The sequence below is a fragment of the Garra rufa genome, chromosome 24 (assembly GCF_049309525.1).
Source record: "Garra rufa chromosome 24, GarRuf1.0, whole genome shotgun sequence".
Taxonomy (NCBI): Eukaryota; Metazoa; Chordata; class Actinopteri; order Cypriniformes; family Cyprinidae; genus Garra; species Garra rufa.
This window is the reverse complement of record NC_133384.1, coordinates 38674908-38696412: the sequence shown is the minus strand read 5'-3', so window position 1 is coordinate 38696412 and position 21505 is coordinate 38674908. Positions and strand designations below refer to the sequence as shown.

General features: G+C 31.8%; 2 protein-coding genes across 2 annotated transcripts in view; both read left to right on the top strand.

Annotated features, from left to right (window-relative positions):
• Nucleotides 1-11735, top strand: part of rheb (Ras homolog, mTORC1 binding) — a 47631-nt gene extending 35896 nt beyond the window's left edge. Inside the window, exon 8 of the mRNA XM_073831026.1 lies at nt 11103-11735. Coding sequence (XP_073687127.1) covers nt 11103-11195 — 93 coding nt within the window. The 3' untranslated portion in view covers nt 11196-11735. The remainder of the gene's footprint in view (nt 1-11102) is intronic.
• A 1842-nt stretch (nt 11736-13577) lies between these two features.
• Nucleotides 13578-20506, top strand: crygn2 (crystallin, gamma N2). Its single transcript, XM_073831174.1, has 4 exons — nt 13578-13706; nt 15751-15999; nt 17626-17771; nt 20280-20506. Exons 1-4 carry the CDS (start codon nt 13686-13688, stop codon nt 20413-20415), a joined length of 552 nt encoding a protein of 183 aa, XP_073687275.1. The 5' UTR covers nt 13578-13685; the 3' UTR covers nt 20416-20506.
• The last annotated feature ends 999 nt before the right edge of the window (nt 20507-21505 follow it).

Here is a 21505-nt window from a genome sequence, read left to right as displayed (position 1 = left end):
TGGAGCAGGCACTCTATAGCGCCATCTTTTGACAAAAGTTGGGGGGTTAGTTTTTCCTACAGTCACCAAACTCTGTACTTATATTGCTCTCATCAATCTGGACAACTTTCTAAATCAAACTCATTAGCTAAGACCAACAGAAAGCCGGCTATTTTGATTTGAAGGTGGATTTTTTGAAAAATCAGGCTGTAAACAAATTCACACTACTCCTAAGAACAACCAGCTGTTCACACCAAACTTTTTTAACATGAAGAGAAGATTCTGAAGATGTTAAATTGCGAGCGGATTTTGGATATCTCGAACGGTGTTGACGTGGTGATTTTTTAAAGATGTAGTAAAAAACATAACCCTAATTTTTTATATCTTTAAAGTGCAGCATCCAAACTCTTTAAAACTTTTTTCACACAGAGATCTAATCATGCTGAGCAAGTGCTGGAAATATAAATTTTATACAAGCTTCAATGAATTAAATAAAATTAAAAAAATAACTCAGAAACCTGCTGTCACTCTGGTGAATGTCTCTACAGTATGTGTGTGCGTTCAGTCAGGCACAGAGAAGCTCATTATTGCAGGGGGGAGGGGTGAGAGGCAGAGAGGGTGACAGAGTAGAGAGCCATCCTACAGACCATCTTTGAACAAAAAATGCACATACTGTATGTATTGTAATTACATAAATATGTCTGATCTTTGAGAGTCTGATATTTTGAGAAAATATAAAGGGTCACTAAGTCTTTCATTGTTCGTATTTTGCAGTTGTTGTTTTTTATTTATTTTTTACTTAACTGTACCATGAACTTGTCCTATTCAGTCACATAGCAAAAGATTTAAAAATACAACTTTTTAGCATGATCAATTTATCTTCATTGATAGACAATATTTACATAGTGTTATTTATTGAATATAAAATAATAATAATAAAAAATTAAGACAGACTTTGACAACAAAACAAACGTTACTGTTATCTCTTCAAAACATCTGAAAACCATAATTTTAAGATCAGTTATATATATATATATATATATATATCACCCCGTTAAAATACTCAACTTGATTTTTAAAGATATTTTGAAAGAATGAAGCGTTTATAGAGCACTTTATTGTGTATTGCTGTACACCCACATGAACTGTGTTCATGTTCATGTTAATTCACAGTACATAAACTTTATATGAATACTTTTTTTAGCTTAATATTAATTAACATTAATAAATGGTATTTATTTATTGGTCATGTTAACTAATATAGTTAATTTTAACAAATGAAACTGGATGGCAACATTTTATATTTTGTGTGTATGTGTCTGTGTGTTGATTTTAAAGTGTAACCCTTTCAATTCTGTAAACTTAAAATCAAAACTAGCAGATGGTTACTGTGAATGCATGTGCCAACTGGGCACCGTTTTCCTTATTGATTCTTAGTTATGTAGCACTTAAGAGTGATGTCTTATAACAGGAGTCACCAGCAAAGCAATATCCACACAAAAATTGTTCAGATAGGTAACAATGACATTTAAGCAGAAGTGGTGGACGTAAAGCAAGCAATAATAACATTTTGCTATCATCATGAATCATGTTCTTATCATCATCATCAGAAAATAGGCAATTTGTAGCATACTGGTTCACAGTTGGCATTTATCTGAAGTCCTTGCATTGATTGCATTTAGTTAAATCAACATTATATTTGGTCAGTCTGATCTTGAGGCCTTAGAGATGTTAAATTGTGAAGATCTTGAGTTTTCATTAAAGGGCATGTCCGTGGTGGCCTGACAAAGTTTGATGTTTCTGCATAGACATAGAAGTGGTTATAACTTAGCCTGAAAATGTCTGATCTGCCACAAAATTCACAGGTTTGGTAAGAGTCCTGGCCTGAAGACACCTAAAGACCAATATTCAGATATTATCATAGCGCCACCTGTTGGCAGCAGGATATCTCATATATTTCACTAACTCAAACATACCAAGGTCAATCTGCACCAAACTTCATATGTTTGATAATAGTGCTGGCCTGAACACATCTACATGCCAATAATCAGTTATAGGCATAGCGCCACCAGCTGGCAGCGGCAAGTTTGGCACATTTAAGTGACTTTGACATATTTCTCCTACATTTACTGTATTAAAAGCATACTGCCCCCCGTTTGCTGTTTTCCTGAAGCCACTGGTCGGCGGTGAGCCCGGGTGCGAGGGCCCGTTCATCGCTGCTCGCAGCTTTAATTAGGGCCCGAGCACCGATGGTGTGAGGACCCTATTGAATCTGCTCCGTTTATTATTATTATTATTATTATTATTCTTCTTATCCGGAATGAATCGCATTTTTGAGGGCCTAAACATACCCGAAAACTAACGAAACTTTGCACACACATCAGACCTGGCGAAAATGGACGTCTGATATGGGTTGCAGAAGTGGGTGTGGCAAAATGGCTCAATAGCGCCACCTTTACACGTTCCGCGGTGTGCGCATTCAGCTGTGATTATCGTACATGCACAAATATCGGTACACACATGTAACACACCAATACCTACAAAAAAGCCTCTTGAGATAAAATCCGAAACCCAACAGGAAGTCGGTTATTATTAATTTTCTCAGCAAAATTTGTGTCATTTTTGCCATTTTCAGGTGTCATACTTGAACGAACTCCTCCTAGAGATTTATTGCGATCAACACCAAATTTGGTGAGTCTAATCTAAAGCCCTTTGTGACGTTAAATTGTGAAGATCTAGAGTTTTCATCGGAGGGTGTGTCCGTGACGGCCTCGCAAATTTCGATGTTTCGCCATGAAAAAGGAAGTTGCTATAACTTAGGCATAAAATGTCCGATCTGCCCCAAACTTCACATGTGTGATAACACTCCTGACCTGAAGACATCTACATGCCCATATTCAGTTATAGTCATAGCGCCACCTGCAGGCAAAAGGAAGTGTCATGCTGTACTCTACAACAAACTCCTCCTAAAGATTTATACAGATCAACACCAAAATCGGTCAGTCTAATATAAAGGCCTTAGTGATGTTAAGTTGTGAAGATCTTGAGTTTTCGGTAAAGGGCGTGTCCGTGGCGGTCTGACAAATTTCGAGGTCCCGCTATGGATATAAAACTTGTTATAACTCAGCCAAAAAATGTCAGATTTGCCTCAAACTTCACATATTCGATAAGAGTCCCGGCCTGAACGCATCTGAAGGCCAATATTCTATTATAATCACAGCGCCACCTGTTGGCAACAGGAAATTACTTGTATCAAACTCCTCCTAGAGATTTAATGATATCAACTAGGGGTGGGACGATACAGGTAACTCACGATTCAATTCTGTGGCGATATGTGGCCCACGATATCGATAATATCGCGATTCACGATATCTACGATATTCAATATATTGGAAGAAATTTCATCAACGATATATCACGATATATGTGACTGAAAAAGAAAAAAATACCCATAATAAGGAAATCTTATGCATTTATTAATGCCAACATTTCCAACACTGTGCAAAGAAATATGCATTTGCATAATAACTCACTGCCTCCTGGTCTTAAATGTAAACAATGTACAGCTAGACAGATAAAAGTGCCTGAACATTAAAAAAACAACATGAACATTAACTAACATTGTAAACCGTGATACTGAAACGTCAGTAGTAAGTTACTGTAAAGTGCTTTATGTTAACCTGGACAGTGGTCTCATCAATGCATATTCTTCTTGAGGAACACTAACGCCTGTTTCACACACACTCCGTCTGCAGTGTGTATGCAGTCCGTGTGCGTTGCGTATGCGATGCAGAAGCAGCACGGACTCGTTTTGCTTTCACACAGGACGCGTTTGCAGTCCGTTCCTGATCCGCGGCTGTTTACCACAAACACACCATTTATCCGTTATTTTGATTTCAAATACAAACGTGCTTTTTCAGCATTGTGATACTCTTTTATCACAGTACAATAATACAATTCTAGATATATTCACGTTTAAACTCAACGTATAATAAACAATGTATTATTTAATGCACTTGCACAGCAACCGCGTGCAGTGTGAACGCTCTAATCCGTTAACATGGGTGCGGAAAAAAATACTCAACGCATAAGCACTGCAGACGGAGTGAAACAGGCGTAACTGATCAGCATGCTCAACTAGCGGGTGCGTCTTTGATTTGTTTTTCGTTATCTTCCGCCATTCTTCTCACTTCTTTTTTTCTGCGCTTCTTCTCTGATGTTGTAAGATAACTTGTGTTCTTCACTGGCCGCTGCTTCTGCCACTTTACGCCTATTTACTCGAACAGCGCCCCCCGCAAACAGAATGGTAGATATTGGGTAGTGACAGTGACACTGACGACGGGTAAATTAATCATTTGTGTTGTAATAAAATATCGATATTGGCCGTTAGTGTATCGATTATTTATTGCGACAGAGAGCACAACAATATATTGCAATATCGATTTTTTTTCCCACCCCTAATATCAACATTATATTTGGTCAGTCTGATCTAGAGGCCTTAGAGATGTTAAATTGCGAAGATCTTGAGTTTTCGTTAAAGGGCGTGTCTGTGGTGGCGTGACAAATTTTGATGTTTCGCCATGGACATAGAAGTTGTTATAACTCAGCCATAAAATGTCTGATCTGCCTCAAACTTCACAGGTTTGGTAAGAGTCCTGGCCTGAAGACACCTAAAGGCCAATATTCAGATATTATCATAGCGCCACCTGTTGGCAGCAGGATATATCATATCTTTCACTAACTCAAACATACCAAGGTCAATCTGCACCAAACTTCATATGTTTGATGAAAGTGGTGGCCTGAACACATCTACATGCCAATAATCAGTTATAGGCATAGCGCCACCAGCTGGCAGCAGGAAATTTGGCACATTTAAGTGACTTTGACATATTTCTCCTATTTTTACTGTATAAAAAGCATACTACCCACCATTTTCTGTGTTTCTAAAGCCACCGGTCGGCGGTGAGCCCGTGTGCGAGGGCCCGTTCATCGCTGCTTGCAGCTTTAATTAGGGCCCGAGCACCGATGGTGTGAGGACCCTATTGGATCTGCTTCGTTTATTATTATTATTATTATTATTATTATTCTTCTCCAAAATGAATCGCATTTTTGAGGGCTTAGACATACCCGAAAACTCATGAAACTTCGCACACACATCAGACCTGGCGAAAATTTACGTCTGATATGGGTTGCAGAAGTGGGTGTGGTAAAATGGCTCGATAGCGCCACCTTTACACGTTCCGCGGTGTGCGCTTTCAGTTGTGATTCACGTACATGCACGAAAATCGGTACACACATGTAGCTCACCAAAACCTACAAAAAAGCCTCTTGGAGCAAAATTTGACACCCAACAGGAAGTCGGTTATTTTTAATTTTCTTAGCAAAATTTGTGTAATTTTTGCCATTTTCAGGCGTCATACTTGAACGAACTCCTCCTAGAGATTTATTCGGATTAACGGCAAATTTGGTGAGTCTAATCTAAAGCCCTTTGTGACGTTAAATTGCGAAGATCTAGAGTTTTCATCGGAGGGCGTGTCCGTGGCGGCCTGGCAAATTTCGATGCTTCGCCATGAAAAAGGAAGTTGCTATAACTCAGGCATAAAATGCCCGATCTGCCCCAAACTTCACATGTGTGATAACACACCTGACCTGATGACATCTACATACCCATATTCAGTTTTACTCATAGCGCCACCTGCTGGCACCAGGAAGTGTCATGCTGTACTCTGCAACAAACTCCTCCAAAAGATTTAATCAGATCAACACCAAAATCGGTCAGTCTAATAAAAAGGCTTTAGCGATGTTAAATTGCGAAGATCTTGAGTTTTCGTTGAAGGGTGTGTCCATGGCGGCCTGGCAAATTTCGTGGTCTCGCCATGGATATAAAACTTGTTATAACTCAGCCATAAAATGTCCGATTTGCCTCAAACTTCACATGTTCGATAAGAGTCCTGGCCTGAACCAATCTGAAGGCCTATATTCTATTATAATCACAGCGCCACCTGTTGGCAATAGGAAATGACTTGTACCAAACTCCTCCTAGAGATTTAATGATATCAACAATATATTTGGTCAGTCTGATCTCGAGGCCTTAGAGATGTTAAATTGTGAAGATCTTGAGTTTTCGTCAAAGGGCGTGTCCATGGCGGCCTGACAAAGTTTGATGTTTCGCCATGGACATAAAAGTTGTTATAACTCAGCCATAAAATGTCCGATCTGCCTCAAACTTCACATGTTTGGTAAAAGTCCTGGCCTGAAGACATCTAAAGGCCAATATACAGATATTATTATAGCGCCACCTATTGGCAGCAGGATATATCATATCTTGCACTAACTCACACATACCAAGGTCAATCTGAACCAAACTTCATATGTTTGATCAAAGTGCTGGCCTGAACACATCTACATGCCAATAATCAGTTATAGGCATAGCGCCACCAGCTGGCAGCAGGAAGTTTGGCACATTTAAGTGACTTTGATCTATTTTTCCTACATTTACTGTATTAAAAGCATACTGCCCACCGTTTGCTGTGTTCCTAAAGCCACCGGTCGGCGGTGAGCCCGGGTGCGAGGGCCCGTTCATCGCTGCTTGCAGCTTTAATTATTATTATTATTCTTCTTCTCCGGAATGAATCGCATTTTTGAGGGCCTAAACATACCCGAAAACTCATGAAACTTTGCACACACATCAAACCTGGCGAAAATGGATGTCTGATATGGGTTTCAGAGATGGGTGTGGCAAAACGGCTCGATAGCGCCACCTTTACACGTTCCGCGGTGTGCGCTTTCAGCTATGATTCACGTACATGCATGAAAATCGGTACACACATGTAGCTCACCAATACCTACAAAAAAGCCTCCTGGGACAAAATCCGAAACCCAACAGGAAGTCGGTTATTATTAATTTTCTTAGCAAAATTTGTGTCATTTTTGCCATTTTCAGGCGTGGTACTTGAACAAACTCCTCCTAGAGATTTACTCCGATCAACAGCAAATTTGGTGAGTCTAATCTAAAGCCCTTTGTGACGTTAAATTGTGAAGATCTAGAGTTTTCATCGAAGGGCGTGTCCGTGGCGGCCTCGCAAATTTCGATGTTTCGCCATGAAAAAGGAAGTTGCTATAACTTAGGCATAAAATGTCCGATCTGTCCCAAACTTCACATGTGTGATAACACTCCTGACCTGATGACATCTACATATCCATATTCAGTTATAGTCATAGCGCCACCTGCTGGCAACAGGAAGTGTCATGCTGTACTCTGCAACCAACTCCTCCTAGAGATTTATACAGATCAACACCAAAATCGGTCAGTCTAATATAAAGGCCTTAGTGATGTTAAATTGTGAAGATCTTGAGTTTTTGGTAAAGGGCGTGTCCGTGGCGGCCTGACAAATTTCGAGGTCTCGCCATGGATATAAAACTTGTTATAACTCAGCCATAAAATGTCCGATTTGCCTCAAACTTCACATGTTCGATAAGAGTCCTGGCCTGAACAAATCTGAAGGCCAATATTCTATTATAATCACAGCGCCACCTGTTGGCAACAGGAAATGACTTGTAGCAAACTCCTCCTAGAGATTTAATGATATCAACTTTATATTTGCTCAGTCTGATCTAGAGGCCTTAGAGATGTTAAATTGCGAAGATCTTGAGTTTTCGTTAAAGGGCGTGTCTGTGGCGGCGTGACAAAGTTTGATGTTTCGCCATGTACATAAAAGTTGTTATAACTCAGCCATAAAATGTCCGATCTGCCTCAAACTTCACAGGTTTGGTAAGAGTCCTGGCCTGAAGATACCTAAAGGCCAATATTCAGATATTATCATAGCGCCACCTGTTGGCAGCAGGATATATCATATCTTTCACTAACTCAAACATACCAAGGTCAATCTGCACCAAACTTCATATGTTTGATGAAAGTGCCAACCTGAACACATCTACATGCCAATAATCAGTTATAGGCATAGCGCCACCAGCTGGCAGCAGGAAATTTGGCACATTTAAGTGACTTTGACATAATTTTTCCTATTTTTACTGGATTAAAAGCATACTGCCCACCATTAGCTGTGTTCAAAAAGCCACCTGTCGGCGGTGAGCCCGTGTGCGAGGGCCCGTTCATCGCTGCTTGCAGCTTTAATTATTATTATTCTTCTTCTCCGGAATGAATCGCATTTTTGAGGGCCTAAACATACCCGAAAACTCATGAAACTTTGCACACACATCAAACCTGGCGAAAATGGACGTCTGATATGGGTTGCAGAAGTGGGTGTGGCAAAATGGCTCAATAGCGCCACCTTTACACGTTCCGCGGTGTGCGCATTCAGCTGTGATTCACGTACATGCACGCAAATCGGTACACACATGTAACTCACCAATACCTACAAAAAAGCCTCCTGGGACAAAATCCGAAACCCAACAGGAAGTCGGTTATTATTAATTTTCTTAGCAAAATTTGTGTCATTTTTGCCATTTTCAGGCGTCATACTTGAACGAACTCCTCCTAGAGATTTATTCGGATCAACACCAAATTTGGTGAGTCTAATCTAAAGCCCTTTGTGACGTTAAATTGCGAAGATCTAGAGTTTTCATCAGAGGGCGTGTCCGTGGCGGCCTCGCAAATTTCGATGTTTCGCCATGAAAAAGGAAGTTGCTATAACTCAGGCATAAAATGCCCGATCTGCCCCAAACTTCACATGTGTGATAACACTCCTGACCTGAAGACATCTACATGCCCATATTTAGTTTTACTCATAGCGCCACCTGCAGGCACCAGGAAGTGTCATGCTGTACTCTGCAACAAATTCCTCCTGGAGATTTAATCAGATCAACACCAAAATCGGTCAGTCTAATAAAAAGGCTTTAGCGATGTTAAATTGCGAAGATCTTGAGTTTTCGTTGAAGGGCGTGTCCGTGGCGGCCTGGCAAATTTCGTGGTCTCGCCATGGATATAAATCTTGTTATAACTCAGCCATAAAATGTCCGATTTGCCTCAAACTTCACATGTTCGATAAGAGTCCTGGCCTGAACCAATCTGAAGGCCTATATTCTATTATAATCACAGCGCCACCTGTTGGCAACAGGAAATGACTTGTACCAAACTCCTCCTAGAGATTTAATGATATTAACATTATATTTGGTCAGTCTGATCTCGAGGCCTTAGAGATGTTAAATTGTGAAGATCTTGAGTTTTCGTTAAAGGGCGTGTCCATGGCGGCCTGACAAAGTTTGATGTTTCGCCATGGACATAAAAGTTGTTATAACTCAGCCATAAAATGTCCGATCTGCCTCAAACTTCACATGTTTGGTAAGAGTCCTGGCCTGAAGACATCTAAAGGCCAATATACAGATATTATTATAGCGCCACCTATTGGCAGCAGGATATATCATATCTTGCACTAACTCAAACATACCAAGGTCAATCTGCACCAAACTTCATATGTTTGATGAAAGTGGTGGCCTGAACACATCTACATGCCAATAATCAGTTATATGCATAGCGCCACCAGCTGGCAGCAGGAAATTTGGCACATTTAAGTGACTTTGACATATTTCTCCTATTTTTACTGTATTAAAAGCATACTACCCACCATTTGCTGTTTTCCTAAAGCCACCGGTCGGCGGTGAGCCCGGGTGCGAGGGCCCGTTCATCGCTGCTTGCAGCTTTAATTTTCTTTTCTTTTTTTGAGTATTGTTGTTTTAAAATGTTTATGTAGCATTTTATAATTTTTAAAATTAAATTAAATTACTTTTTGTTGATTTTTTAAAAATATTTTATTACAGTTAGCATTTATTTTACATAAATTTTTTTGTAAAAAAAAAATATTAATTCTATTGCTTTTGATCTGTTTGTCTTTTTTATGACTATTGTCATTTTAAAGTGTTTATATAGCTTTTTTTAAATTAAATCATTCTTTTTTAATTTTTAAAAATTTTTACAAAATATGTAATACCAGTTAGCGTTTATTTTATTTTATTTCTTATATATTTTTCCGATTTTTAAAAAATATTTTCTGCTGTAATGTTAATTTTAGTTTAATGTTTTTTTTTTCTTTTCTTTTTTTATGAGTATTGTTGTTTTAAAATGTTTATGTAGCATTTTATCATTTTTAAAATTAAATTAAATTACTTTTTGTTGATTTTTTTTTAATATTTTATTACAGTTAACATTTATTTTACATAAAAAAAATTTCAATGTTAAAATTAAATTTTTTTGCTTTAATGTTCATTTTAGTAAAAGTTTTAGTAGTTTTGATGTGTTTTCGTCATTTTTATGAATATTGTTGTTTTAAAATGTTTATGTAGCATTTTATCATTTTTAAAATTAAATTAAATTACTTTTTGTTGATTTTTTTTTAATATTTTATTACAGTTAACATTTATTTTACATAAAAAAATTTTCAATGTTAAAATTAAATTTTTTTGCTTTAATGTTCATTTTAGTAAAAGTTTTAGTAGTTTTGATGTGTTTTTGTCATTTTTATGAATATTGTTGTTTTAAAATGTTTATGTAGCATTTTATCATTTTTAAAATTAAATTACTTTTTGTTGAGTTTTTTTGTGATTTTTTTAAATATTTTATTACAGTTAACATTTATTTTATTTTACATAAAAAAATTCAATATTAAAATAAAAAAAATTTTGCTTTAATGTTCATTTTAGTAAAAGTTTTAGTAGTTTTGATGTGTTTGTCATTTTTATGAATATTGTTGTTTTAAAATGTTTATGTAGCTTTTTTAAATAAAATTTGAATATTTAAATTAGATTTTTAATAAATATTTTCTGCTTCAATGTTAATTCTATTGCTTTTGATCTGTTTGTCTTTTTTATGACTATTGTCATTTTAAAGTGTTTATATAGCTTTTTTTAATTAAATCATTTTTTTTTTTTCAAAATATGTAATACCAGTTAGCGTTTATTTTATTTCTTATATTTTTTTTCCGATTTTTTTTTTATATATTTTCTGCTGTAATGTTAATTTTAGTTTAAAGTCTTAGAACTTTTGATGTTTTTTTTTTCCTTTTCTTTTTTTATGAGTATTGTTGTTTTAAAATGTATATGTAGCTTTTTAGAATTTTTTATATATTATTAAAATCAGGATTTTCACATAATGTTTGTGTGTTTTGCAGACGGCGGTGGAGGTGTTTAAGAGGATAATCCTGGAGGCGGAGAAGATGGACGGAGGCGCTCCTCAGGGCCGGACGCCCTGCTCCATGATGTAGATAACCCCGCCCCCTCCCCCCAGACCCCGCCCCCTCTCCCACAGTCTGCCCCGCCCACCGGAGAACAGCACAAACTTTTCTAGCAAGCATGTGTGTGTTTTGTGGTCTAGTTGTAGGAGTAAAGGGTGACGTTTGCTAGAAAAGTCTGTTTCCAGCCCCTCCGCCGCACTGGACACTGGGAAACGAATCCCTCTACTTGAAGTGGCTAACTGCCTGTTTCCTGCATTGACATGTCGGCTTTTTCTTTTAGACCCTTTTTTATACTTTTGACTTTTAATTTGTACATTTTTAGTTGTGTGATATTTTTCTTTAATTTATTCCTCTGTGAGACGGAATGTGAATAACACAAACACGCGCAGTCTTCAGCCTTACGTTTGCGTTTCGCTCTTCTTCTCTACCTCTCATCCTCCTCTCTGTTCCCTCTGGAATTTGTAAATGGTGTTTCTTAAACCTGTAATTATGGCCAATAAAGTCGGCAGCATTCATTCAGTAGTGAATGTTGTTGGACTTTTTTGATTGTAATCATTAAACGCAGCATTTTGTTTCACTATCAGTCGACTCGCTGGCTCTCATTTACACTGTTATTAAACACTAGACACCTACACTCTCTAATATAAGTATATCTTAGTTTTAAATTAATATTTCGTCTTAATCATTAATATTTTAACACACATAGAGTTTTTTATGCCTGATTTCATGCTTGATTTAAATAATGTAGCTTTCATAAATTTGTATTACATTAAATACATTTAAAAATAAAATATTATTATATATAATTAAAATGAAAATAACATTTTTATTCTTTTGATTCATTTTTTTGACAATATATTTTATTCCAGTAAACATTCTTTTTATTGCACATATAATTTTTTTAAATATTTAAATTAGATTTTTTTTTTGTATTGTTTTTTATGTTTTTGTAGCTTTTATTTTTTTTTAATTAAATACATTTTTTACTTTTTATATGTATACTTTTTTTTTTAATTCCAGTTAACATTTATTTTATTTCACATAAAATTATATATATATATAATTAGTTTTTTATATAAATATTTTCTGCTTTCATGTTAATTTTAGTTAGTTTTAGTACTTTTGATGTTGTTTGGCATTTTAGTTTATGTAACTTATATTTTTTTTATTTAAATTAGTTGTGTGTGTGTGTGTGTGTGTGTGTGTATATATATATATATATTCTGCTTTTATGTTAATTTTAACTAGTACTTTTAATGTGTTTTTGTCATTTTAAGGAGTATTGTTTTAAAATGTTTATGTAGCTTTTTTTAATTAAATATAAAGTTTATAAATATAAAGTTTATTATAACAATTTTTGACTTATTTAATTTTTTTGTTTAATATTTTATCTTATTTAACATTTATTTTATTTCACATAAAATAATTTTTTTATATTTAAATGAGATGTTTTTTTATTTTTTTTTAGCTTTTTTTATAAATATATTTTCTGCTTTAACGTTAATTTTGAAGTTTTAGTACTTTTGATGTTTTTGTCATTTTTATGAGTATTGTTGTTTTAAAATGTTTATATGGCTTTTAATTTTTTTTTAATTAAATACATTTTTTACTTTTTTATTAAAAGTTTTATAGTACATCAGGTTGCATTAAAATAATTGGTGATCTTATTTTTGAGTATTGATGTTTTAAAATGCTTTTTGTAGCTTTTATAAAAAAAAACTATTTCATTTAAAAACAATTATTTTTATTGCAATCAGCATTTATTTTATTTCACATAAAGTAGTTTTTTGTGTGTAATTTAATGTTAATTTTAGTATTTTTGTGATTTTTAATATTGTTTTTTTTTATGTTTAGGTAGCTTTTATTCTTTTTTTAATTAAATTTTTATATTTAATTTTGATTTTTAAAATAAATATTTTTTTCCACCTACACTGACAAAAATGTGTTCCTAAAATGTTTATAATAGTTTTAAATTAATATTTTTTGTCTTAATCATTAATATTTTAAAACACAATGAGTTTTTTTTTCTTTTTTATGCCAAAGTGATTCCATTTTTTTAATGCCATTTCTCATGCTTGATTTAAATAATGTATATTGTTTGCATTAAAACAATGAGGTTTTGGTAAGGTAAACTGTTGAGAAAGTATGCACAAAAAAAAAACAGAGAGAAAATCTGCTTAATTTAATGTAATGTTTTATAATGTATAATTTTTACAGTGATGACATTCTGAAGAGGTAAAATGTACAATAAGAGGCGTTTACGTTAAACACAAGCCTCACGTTGACAAAACCGCCCACAAAGTCGAGCGAAGCAAAATCTATTGAAGCCGGAGCTGCAGAGGCCAGAATCAGCAGGACTGTGGAAAGCGTCTGCTCAGCACAAGCCTAAAGCTCTCCATTGTGGGATGTTTGCGGAGCGGCTCTCGCGAGATCACAGGATGGTGTATATATTGGCCCGTCCAACTTTTCCCTCTCACACTTTGTTGCGTGTGGGTGAGTTTGGACACAATCCAGCGGACAATGTCGCAGTATTCTGGAAAGGTAAGAGTGCCATTGGTCACCTCCTCCTTCTGCACACTTTAGAAAACACCATCATCCCTCGCCCTAGAGCCTCCGTTAGTGTTTAGGCTCATCTTTGACCTCTTTTTAGGCCCCTTCATGCTTGGAGTCTTATTTTAGTATCATTTAGATACTGGTATATTTTTTCTTAATATTTTTTTAGATTTTCTGTTTTAATTTTAACTTTATTTATTTATTTATTTATTTTAGTTATCATCATTTTACCATCACGTTTGCAGTTTGACATCATTCATTTTAAAGTTTGTCATTTTGTTTTGTTTTGTTTTGTTTTTTAATTTTTAGATTTTTTTGTGTTTTTTTTATTGGTTTTTGTTGTTAATTTTTTATTTATTCTTAATCATTATTTTTAGTTTATTCTTATTTATTTTTAGTCTATTAAATTAATTTGTGGTATTTTTTTATTAGTTTTTGTTGTTTTTAAATGTCTATGTTGTTTTCATTAATTTTTATCGACAGTTTTAGTTTTTTTTATTATTTAGTTTTAGTTTATTAAATTCATTTTAACTTTTTTTTTTTTTTGTATTTTTATTAGGTTTTTTTGTAGTTGTTCTTTTTTCATTAATTTTTAATAATAATATTGCGATGGCAACTAGCTGATTTTTTTAAATAATTTTAGTTAACAATAAAGAGTTTAAAGAGTTATGATCATTTTACCAGGACATTTACAGTTTGACATTAATTATTTGAACTAGATGTAGTTTTAATTTATTTTTGTTCATTAGTTTTAGTTTTTTTTTTAACAAAATGAGAAATATTGCATTGGCAACTAGCTGAAATATTTTTTACATTTTTTATTATTATTAAAATAAATTATTATTATTTAATATTTTTAGTTAACAATAGAGAGTTTCTATCATATTTTTTCATGACATTTACTTTTAATTCATCAGCTAATAATATGAGATTTTTAGATATCCTGTTTTCTTTTTTCTTTCTTAAGTCCTGTCTTTTCCTGTTTTTTCTGTTTTCTTTTTCTATTCTATTAATTTTTAACTTTTTTTTTCCTTAAAAAAATTAAAGTAGTTTTTTTTTTTTTTTTAAAGTAGTGAAAATGTTTTTTATGGTTGTAGTTAACAATAATAATCCTGGCTTGGAGAGTTTCTGTCATCATTTACAGTTTGACATCAGTTAATAATGTTTTCATTTGCATTTTATTTAAAGTTTTAATAATTTAAGTTTTCAATTAAATTAAATGAGAAATATTGCATCAGCAACTAGCTGAAATATAAAAAATAATAATAATGTTTTTAGTTAACAATAAAGAGTTTCTATCACCATTTTTACATTTACATCAACTTATATTTTGAGTGAGAGTTTTATATTTATTGTTTTCATTTTCATTTTAGTTAAAGTTTTAGTCATTTTGTCCTGTTTTTTTTTTTGTCTATATAGATTTGTCATTTTTTAAATTAGTTGTAGTTTATTTACTTTTATTTGACTTCCTGAAAAAAAATCAAATTTTATTTCAGCTAAAGTTTATTTTATTTGAAGTAATGAAAATCTTTTGTTTTTTTATGGTTGTAATTAACAATAATAATCCTGACTCATTTACAGTTTGACATCACTTAATATTTTGAATTAGGTTGTTATATTTTGTTTTTATTTTAAATTTAGTTTTTAAGTTTTATAAATTGTTATTAATTAGTTTGCCAACTTTTTATTTAGTCTACATGAATTTTTCAACTGAAATTAAATTTCTAGTTTTTTTGTTTTTTAGTTTCAGTCTTTACCAAGTACTAGTATTTTAGTAAATATTTATTACATTTCAAGAATTTTTTTAGATGTGGTTTTAGTTTAAGTTAACAATAATGGCTTGTCAAGTTTCTGTCATCATTTTAACATGACACGACCTTTGACGTGAGTTTTATTGTACGGAAGAAATTATTTTAAGAGGGTTTTTTCCCGACCCATAACATAAAGATTTTGGAATAAAAGAGCATCAGAAGAAGCCTCTTAAAAAGCTTCCTGCAGCTGTTGATGTGAGCTCCGTCGCTGTGTTCCTCAGATCGTGTTTTACGAGGGCCGCTGCTTCACGGGCCGCCGGCTGGAGGTGTTCGGCGACTGCGATAACTTCCAGGACCGCGGCTTCATGAACCGGGTCAACTCCATCCGCGTGGAGAGCAGCGCCTGGATCTGCTACGATCATCCCGACTTCAAGGGCCAGCAATACATCCTGGAGCGCGGAGAATATCCCGAATTCCAGCGCTGGAACGCCCACAACGATCACATGGGATCCTGCAAACCAATCAGGATGGTGAGATGTTTCAAACATGTTTAATTAGACTTAATTTCTCAGAATTGCATGTTTATATCTGTCCATTCTGTCTTCATAACTCGCAACTGTGAGTTTATGTCATGCAATTGCAACTCTTTTTCTTAAAGTCACAGAATTATGATTTATTTTATTAGAATTGCAAGTTTATTTCTCACAATTCTAACTTTATAACTCAAAATTGCAAGTTTATATTACAATTCTGATTTAATTTCTCAGAAAAGCACATTTATATCTTGCATCTTTATTTTCAGAATTGCGAATTTATATTTCAAGATTCTGATTTTATAACTTACAATTGCAACTTTATTTTTGAGAATTTCAAGTTTATATCTGGCAAATCTGACTTTATACCTTGCAATTTTGAGTTTATCTCACAGTTGGGCCTTAACTTCTCAGAATTGCAAATTTATATCACAATTCTGATTTAATTTCTCTCAACTGCACCTTTATGTCTGGCAATTCTAACTTTACAAATCACAACTGTGAGTTTATATCTCACAATTCTTTATTTCTGAGAATTGCATGTTTATATCACAATTCTGACTTTATAAGTCACAACTGTGACTTTATTTCTCAGAATTGCGAGTTTATGTCTGTCAGTTCTGACTTTATAACTCACAATTGCAAGTTTCTATCACACAATTGCGGCTTTTTTTCTGAGAATTGCGAGTTTATATCATGCAATACTGACTTTATTTCTCAGAATTGGAAGTTTATATCATGCAATACTAACTTAATTTCTCTAAACTGCATGTTTATAAATTCTGATTTTATAACCCACAATTGAAAGTTGTTCATATCACACAATTGCGACTTCTGAGAATATCTGAGAATTGCAAGTTTTGGCAAATTTGACTATAACTCAGAATTGTGAATTTATATCTCACAATTCTGACTTAATAATTCACAATTGTGAGTTTATATCACAATTTTGAGTGAGAGAGTTTATGCAATTGCAGTCCTTTTTAGAATTGCGAGTTTATTTTTGGCAATTCTAACTTTCTAATTTGCAATTGTGGGTATATATCACGCAATTGCAACTTTTTTTTCTCTGAATTGCGAGTTTATATTGGCAATTCTAACTTTATAAATCGCAATTGTGAGTTTATGTCTCACAATTCTGAGAAAAAAAGTCTGAATTGTCAGATAAGTCACAATAACCTAATTTTATGTTTTATTCATTGGTGAAAACGGGCTTCTATGCATATATTAGAAATATTTGTAAAGGATGTTGTGTAATGTTGCACTCAGTTGCACCAATCTCAGTTTATCACTAATGTAACCGAGCGTTCGTATTGGGTTCGCCTAAACACTTTTATGATAATAAAATAATGAAAACGAGACCAAGAGGTTCACTGAACGGTGCATACTTTTTATTTTCCTTCTTCAAATATAACACCCAAACGCGGGGGCGCCCTCATCTCACCATGCGCGTGCACTTTTTCTTGCCTACGGCAAGCCCCGAGGGACAGAATGCCTTCCACACACATACATGTAACATCTCATTGCCTAAACTTAAACTCAGGAATTTATCTGTTACACTAGTATCACAGTATTTTTAAAGCAGCATAAGCTGAAGAGCTGCTGTTGTTGTTGTGTGTTCAGCACGGAGAGCAGTACCGCATGCAGCTGTTCGAGGGCTGTAACTACACAGGTCACTGTATGGAGCTCTGCGACGACTGTCCCTTCCTCCAGAGCCGCGGGTTCAACACCAGCTGCGTCAACTCCCTGCGAGTGTTCGGAGACGGAGCGTGAGTTCACTGCTTACACATTCACTCTATTATTTTAGTAGTTTTAGTTATTATTTATATACTCTTATGGTGTTTATTCATATTTGGAATTAAGTTAATTATGTTTATATTTCTACTTTTTAGTTCAATGTACTAATATTGTTCATTTTTATTATTATTATTTAAATGTAGCACTTATTTTATTTTATTTAAAGTTTTTAAAGATTTTCCATCTTATATGCATTTTTTCTACTTTATTTAAATTACCAACATTTTTATTGGTTTTAGTATATTTTGACATTATTTATATAGTTTAATGGTGTTTATTAATATTTTGAATTAAGTTAATTGTTTTTTTTCTATTTAGTTTTTTTAATGTTTAATGTTAATTTTTTTTTAATTCAGCTTAATTGTTTATCTTTTGCATTTTCATACAATTAAGTTAATTGTGTTTATTTTTTACTTTTTTAGTTTAATTTACTAATTTTGTCCTTTTTTTATTTTTATTATTTAGCACTTATTTTATTTTATTTAAAGTTTTTAAAGATTTTCCATCTTATATGCATTTTTCTACTTTATTTAAATTTCCAACATTTTTATTGGTTTTAGTATATTTTGACATTATTTATATAGTTTAATTGTGTTTATTAATATTTTGAATTAAGTTAATTGTTTTTTTTTCTATTTAGTTTTTTTAATGTTTAATGTTAATTTTTTTTAATTCAGCTTAATTGTTTATCCTTTGCATTTTCATACAATTAAGTTAATTGTGTTTATTTTTTTACTTTTTTAGTTCAATGTACTAATATTGTTCATTTTTACTATTATTATTTAAATGTAGCACTTATTTAATTTAATTTAAAGTTTTTAAAGATTTTCCATCTTATATGCATTTTTTCTACTATATTTAAATTACCAACATTTTTATTGGTTTTAGTATATTTTGACATTATTTATATAGTTTTATGGTGTTTATTAATATTTTGAATTAAGTTAATTGTTTTTTTCTATGTAGTTTTTTTAATGTTTAATGTTGATTTTTTAAAAATTCAGCTTAATTGTTTATCTTTTGCATTTTCATACAATTAAGTTAATTGTGTTTATTTTTTACTTTTTTAGTTTAATTTACTAATTTTGTCCATTTTTATTATTTTTTTTATTATTTAGCACTTATTTTATTTTATTTAAAGTTTTTAAAGATTTTCCATCTTATATGCATTTTTTCTACTTTATTTAAATTACCAACATTTTTATTGGTTTTAGTATATTTTGACATTATTTATATAGTTTAATGGTGTTTATTAATATTTTGAATTAAGTTAATTGTTTTTTTTCTATTTAGTTTTTTTAATGTTTAATGTTTAATGTTAATTTTTTTTTAATTCAGCTTAATTGTTTATCTGTTGCATTTTCATACAATTAAGTTAATTGTGTTTATTTTTTACTTTTTTAGTTCAATTTACTAATATTGTTCATTTTTACTATTATTATTTAAATGTAGCACTTATTTAATTTAATTTAAAGTTTTTAAAGATTTTCCATCTTATATGCATTTTTTCTACTTTATTTAAATTACCAACATTTTTATTGGTTTTAGTATATTTTGACATTATTTATATAGTTTTATGGTGTTTATTAATATTTTGAATTAAGTTAATTGTTTTTTTCTATGTAGTTTTTTTAATGTTTAATGTTATTTTTTTTAAATTCAGCTTAATTGTTTATCTTTTGCATTTTCATACAATTAAGTTAATTGTGTTTATTTTTTACTTTTTTAGTTCAATTTACTAATATTGTTCATTTTTACTATTATTATTTAAATGTAGCACTTATTTAATTTAATTTAAAGTTTTTAAAGATTTTCCATCTTATATGCATTTTTTTCTACTTTATTTAAATTACCAACATTTTTATTGGTTTTAGTATATTTTGACATTATTTATATAGTTTAATGGTGTTTATTAATGTTTTGAATTTAGCTTAATTGTTTATTTTTTATATATTTCTATTTAGTTTTTTTATTTAATGTTAGTTTTTTAATGTTTAATGTTAATTTTTTAATTTATCTTAATTGTTTATCTTTCACATTTTCATTTTTGCTTATGTTGTCAATTTTTATATATTTTGTTTTAAATGTAGCACTTGTTTTGTAAACTTATTTTATTTCATTTAAAACTTTATGAAATTTTAATTTTTCATCTAATATCCATTTTTTAATTTTATTTCTACTTTCTTTAAATTACCAACTTTTTTGTTAGTTTTAGTTTATTTTGACATTATTTCTATACTTTTTTGGTGTTTATTAATATTTTGAATTCAGCTTAATTGTTTATTTTTACATTTTCATTGGTATTTAATTTTATTTCAGTTCATTGGCAAGATGTTTCAGATTTTTTAAATCTTATTTTTTTATTTCATATTTCACCAATGAACTTTGTTCATTTGATTTGATTTATTTCATTTTATTTTTAATTAATTTTATTTCTAATCTGCTGTATTGTCTAATCTCTCGGGTTTCTCGTGGTTCAGGTGGGTGATGTACGAGGAGCCAAACTTCCGCGGCCGCATGTACATTGTGGAGCGAGGAAACTACTGCAGTCATAACGAATGGCAGGCGCAGAACCCCAACATCCAGTCCATCCGCAGGGTCGTCAACTACTTCTAAACCCTCCATCCTCCCCGTCAACTCCTGTTTTTCTCTCAATATGTAAAATAAACTCTCAAAACCACAATCAAGATGGTATTTTATCACACAAGAGTCTCTGTGTCTGTCTCTGACTCCGCTGGACTTCATGAGTTTAGGCTAAAATGGAATAGATACACTACTATTCAACTTCATTTTTATTAATCAAGGATGCATTAAATTAATCAAAAGTGCCAGTAAAGACATTTATAAAGTTACAAAAGATTTCTATTTCGAACAAATGCTGTTCTTTTAAACGTTTCTATTCATCTGTGAATCCTGAAAAAAATTAAATGCATCACAGTTTCCACAAAAATATTGTGCTGCACAACTGTTTTCAAATGATAATGGTCAGAAATGTTTCTTAAACAGCGAATCAGAAAATTAAAATGATTTCTGAAGGATCATGTGACACTGAAGACGAATAATGATGCTGAAAATTCAGCTGCGCATCACAGAAATAAATTAGAGTTTTACAGATATTCACATAGAAAACTGATATTTGAAATCATAAAAATATGTATAATTTTTGCTGTATTTTTAATAAAAAATGCAGACTTGCTGAGCAGAAAAAAATATGTTTTAGAAATATATGTAAAATAATTGTTAATTGGAAAAAATACATTTATACAAGTATATTTCATTTTGTCAATTATATTTAACATTTTTTAAATATATATTTGAAAACTAACTATTACTCAATTAATAGTTAATAAAAAAATAATTACAAAAATCAGCAACACACTGAATTAAACATTCAAAAACAGAAATAGTATTTTCTTGCAAAGTATATTCCACTAATCTAGTCCATTAATTGTCTAATTTCTTTTATATATTGTTGAAAACTAACTACACTGAAAAAATGGTTACTTTGAAAAAATATAAATGAATATATATATATATATATATATATATATATATATACATACTTTTTTGTGTGTTTTTTGATTGATAAGGAGTACACAATTTTAGCTAATTAAATTTGTATAAATAGACCAAATTAGTATAATATAATATATAATTAGTGTAATATATGTATATATAATAAAATAATATAATATAAAAGTAAAAT

What these genes read in the sequence shown, in the direction of transcription:
- crygn2 (XM_073831174.1), top strand. Translation starts at nt 13,686, where the DNA reads ATGTCGCAGTATTCTGGAAAG. An exon ending in TGTCGCAGTATTCTGGAAAG is followed by an intron (nt 13,707 to 15,750) that starts GTAAGAGTGCCA and finishes TGTGTTCCTCAG; the next exon opens with ATCGTGTTTTACGAGGGCCG. An exon ending in CCTGCAAACCAATCAGGATG is followed by an intron (nt 16,000 to 17,625) that starts GTGAGATGTTTC and finishes TTGTGTGTTCAG; the next exon opens with CACGGAGAGCAGTACCGCAT.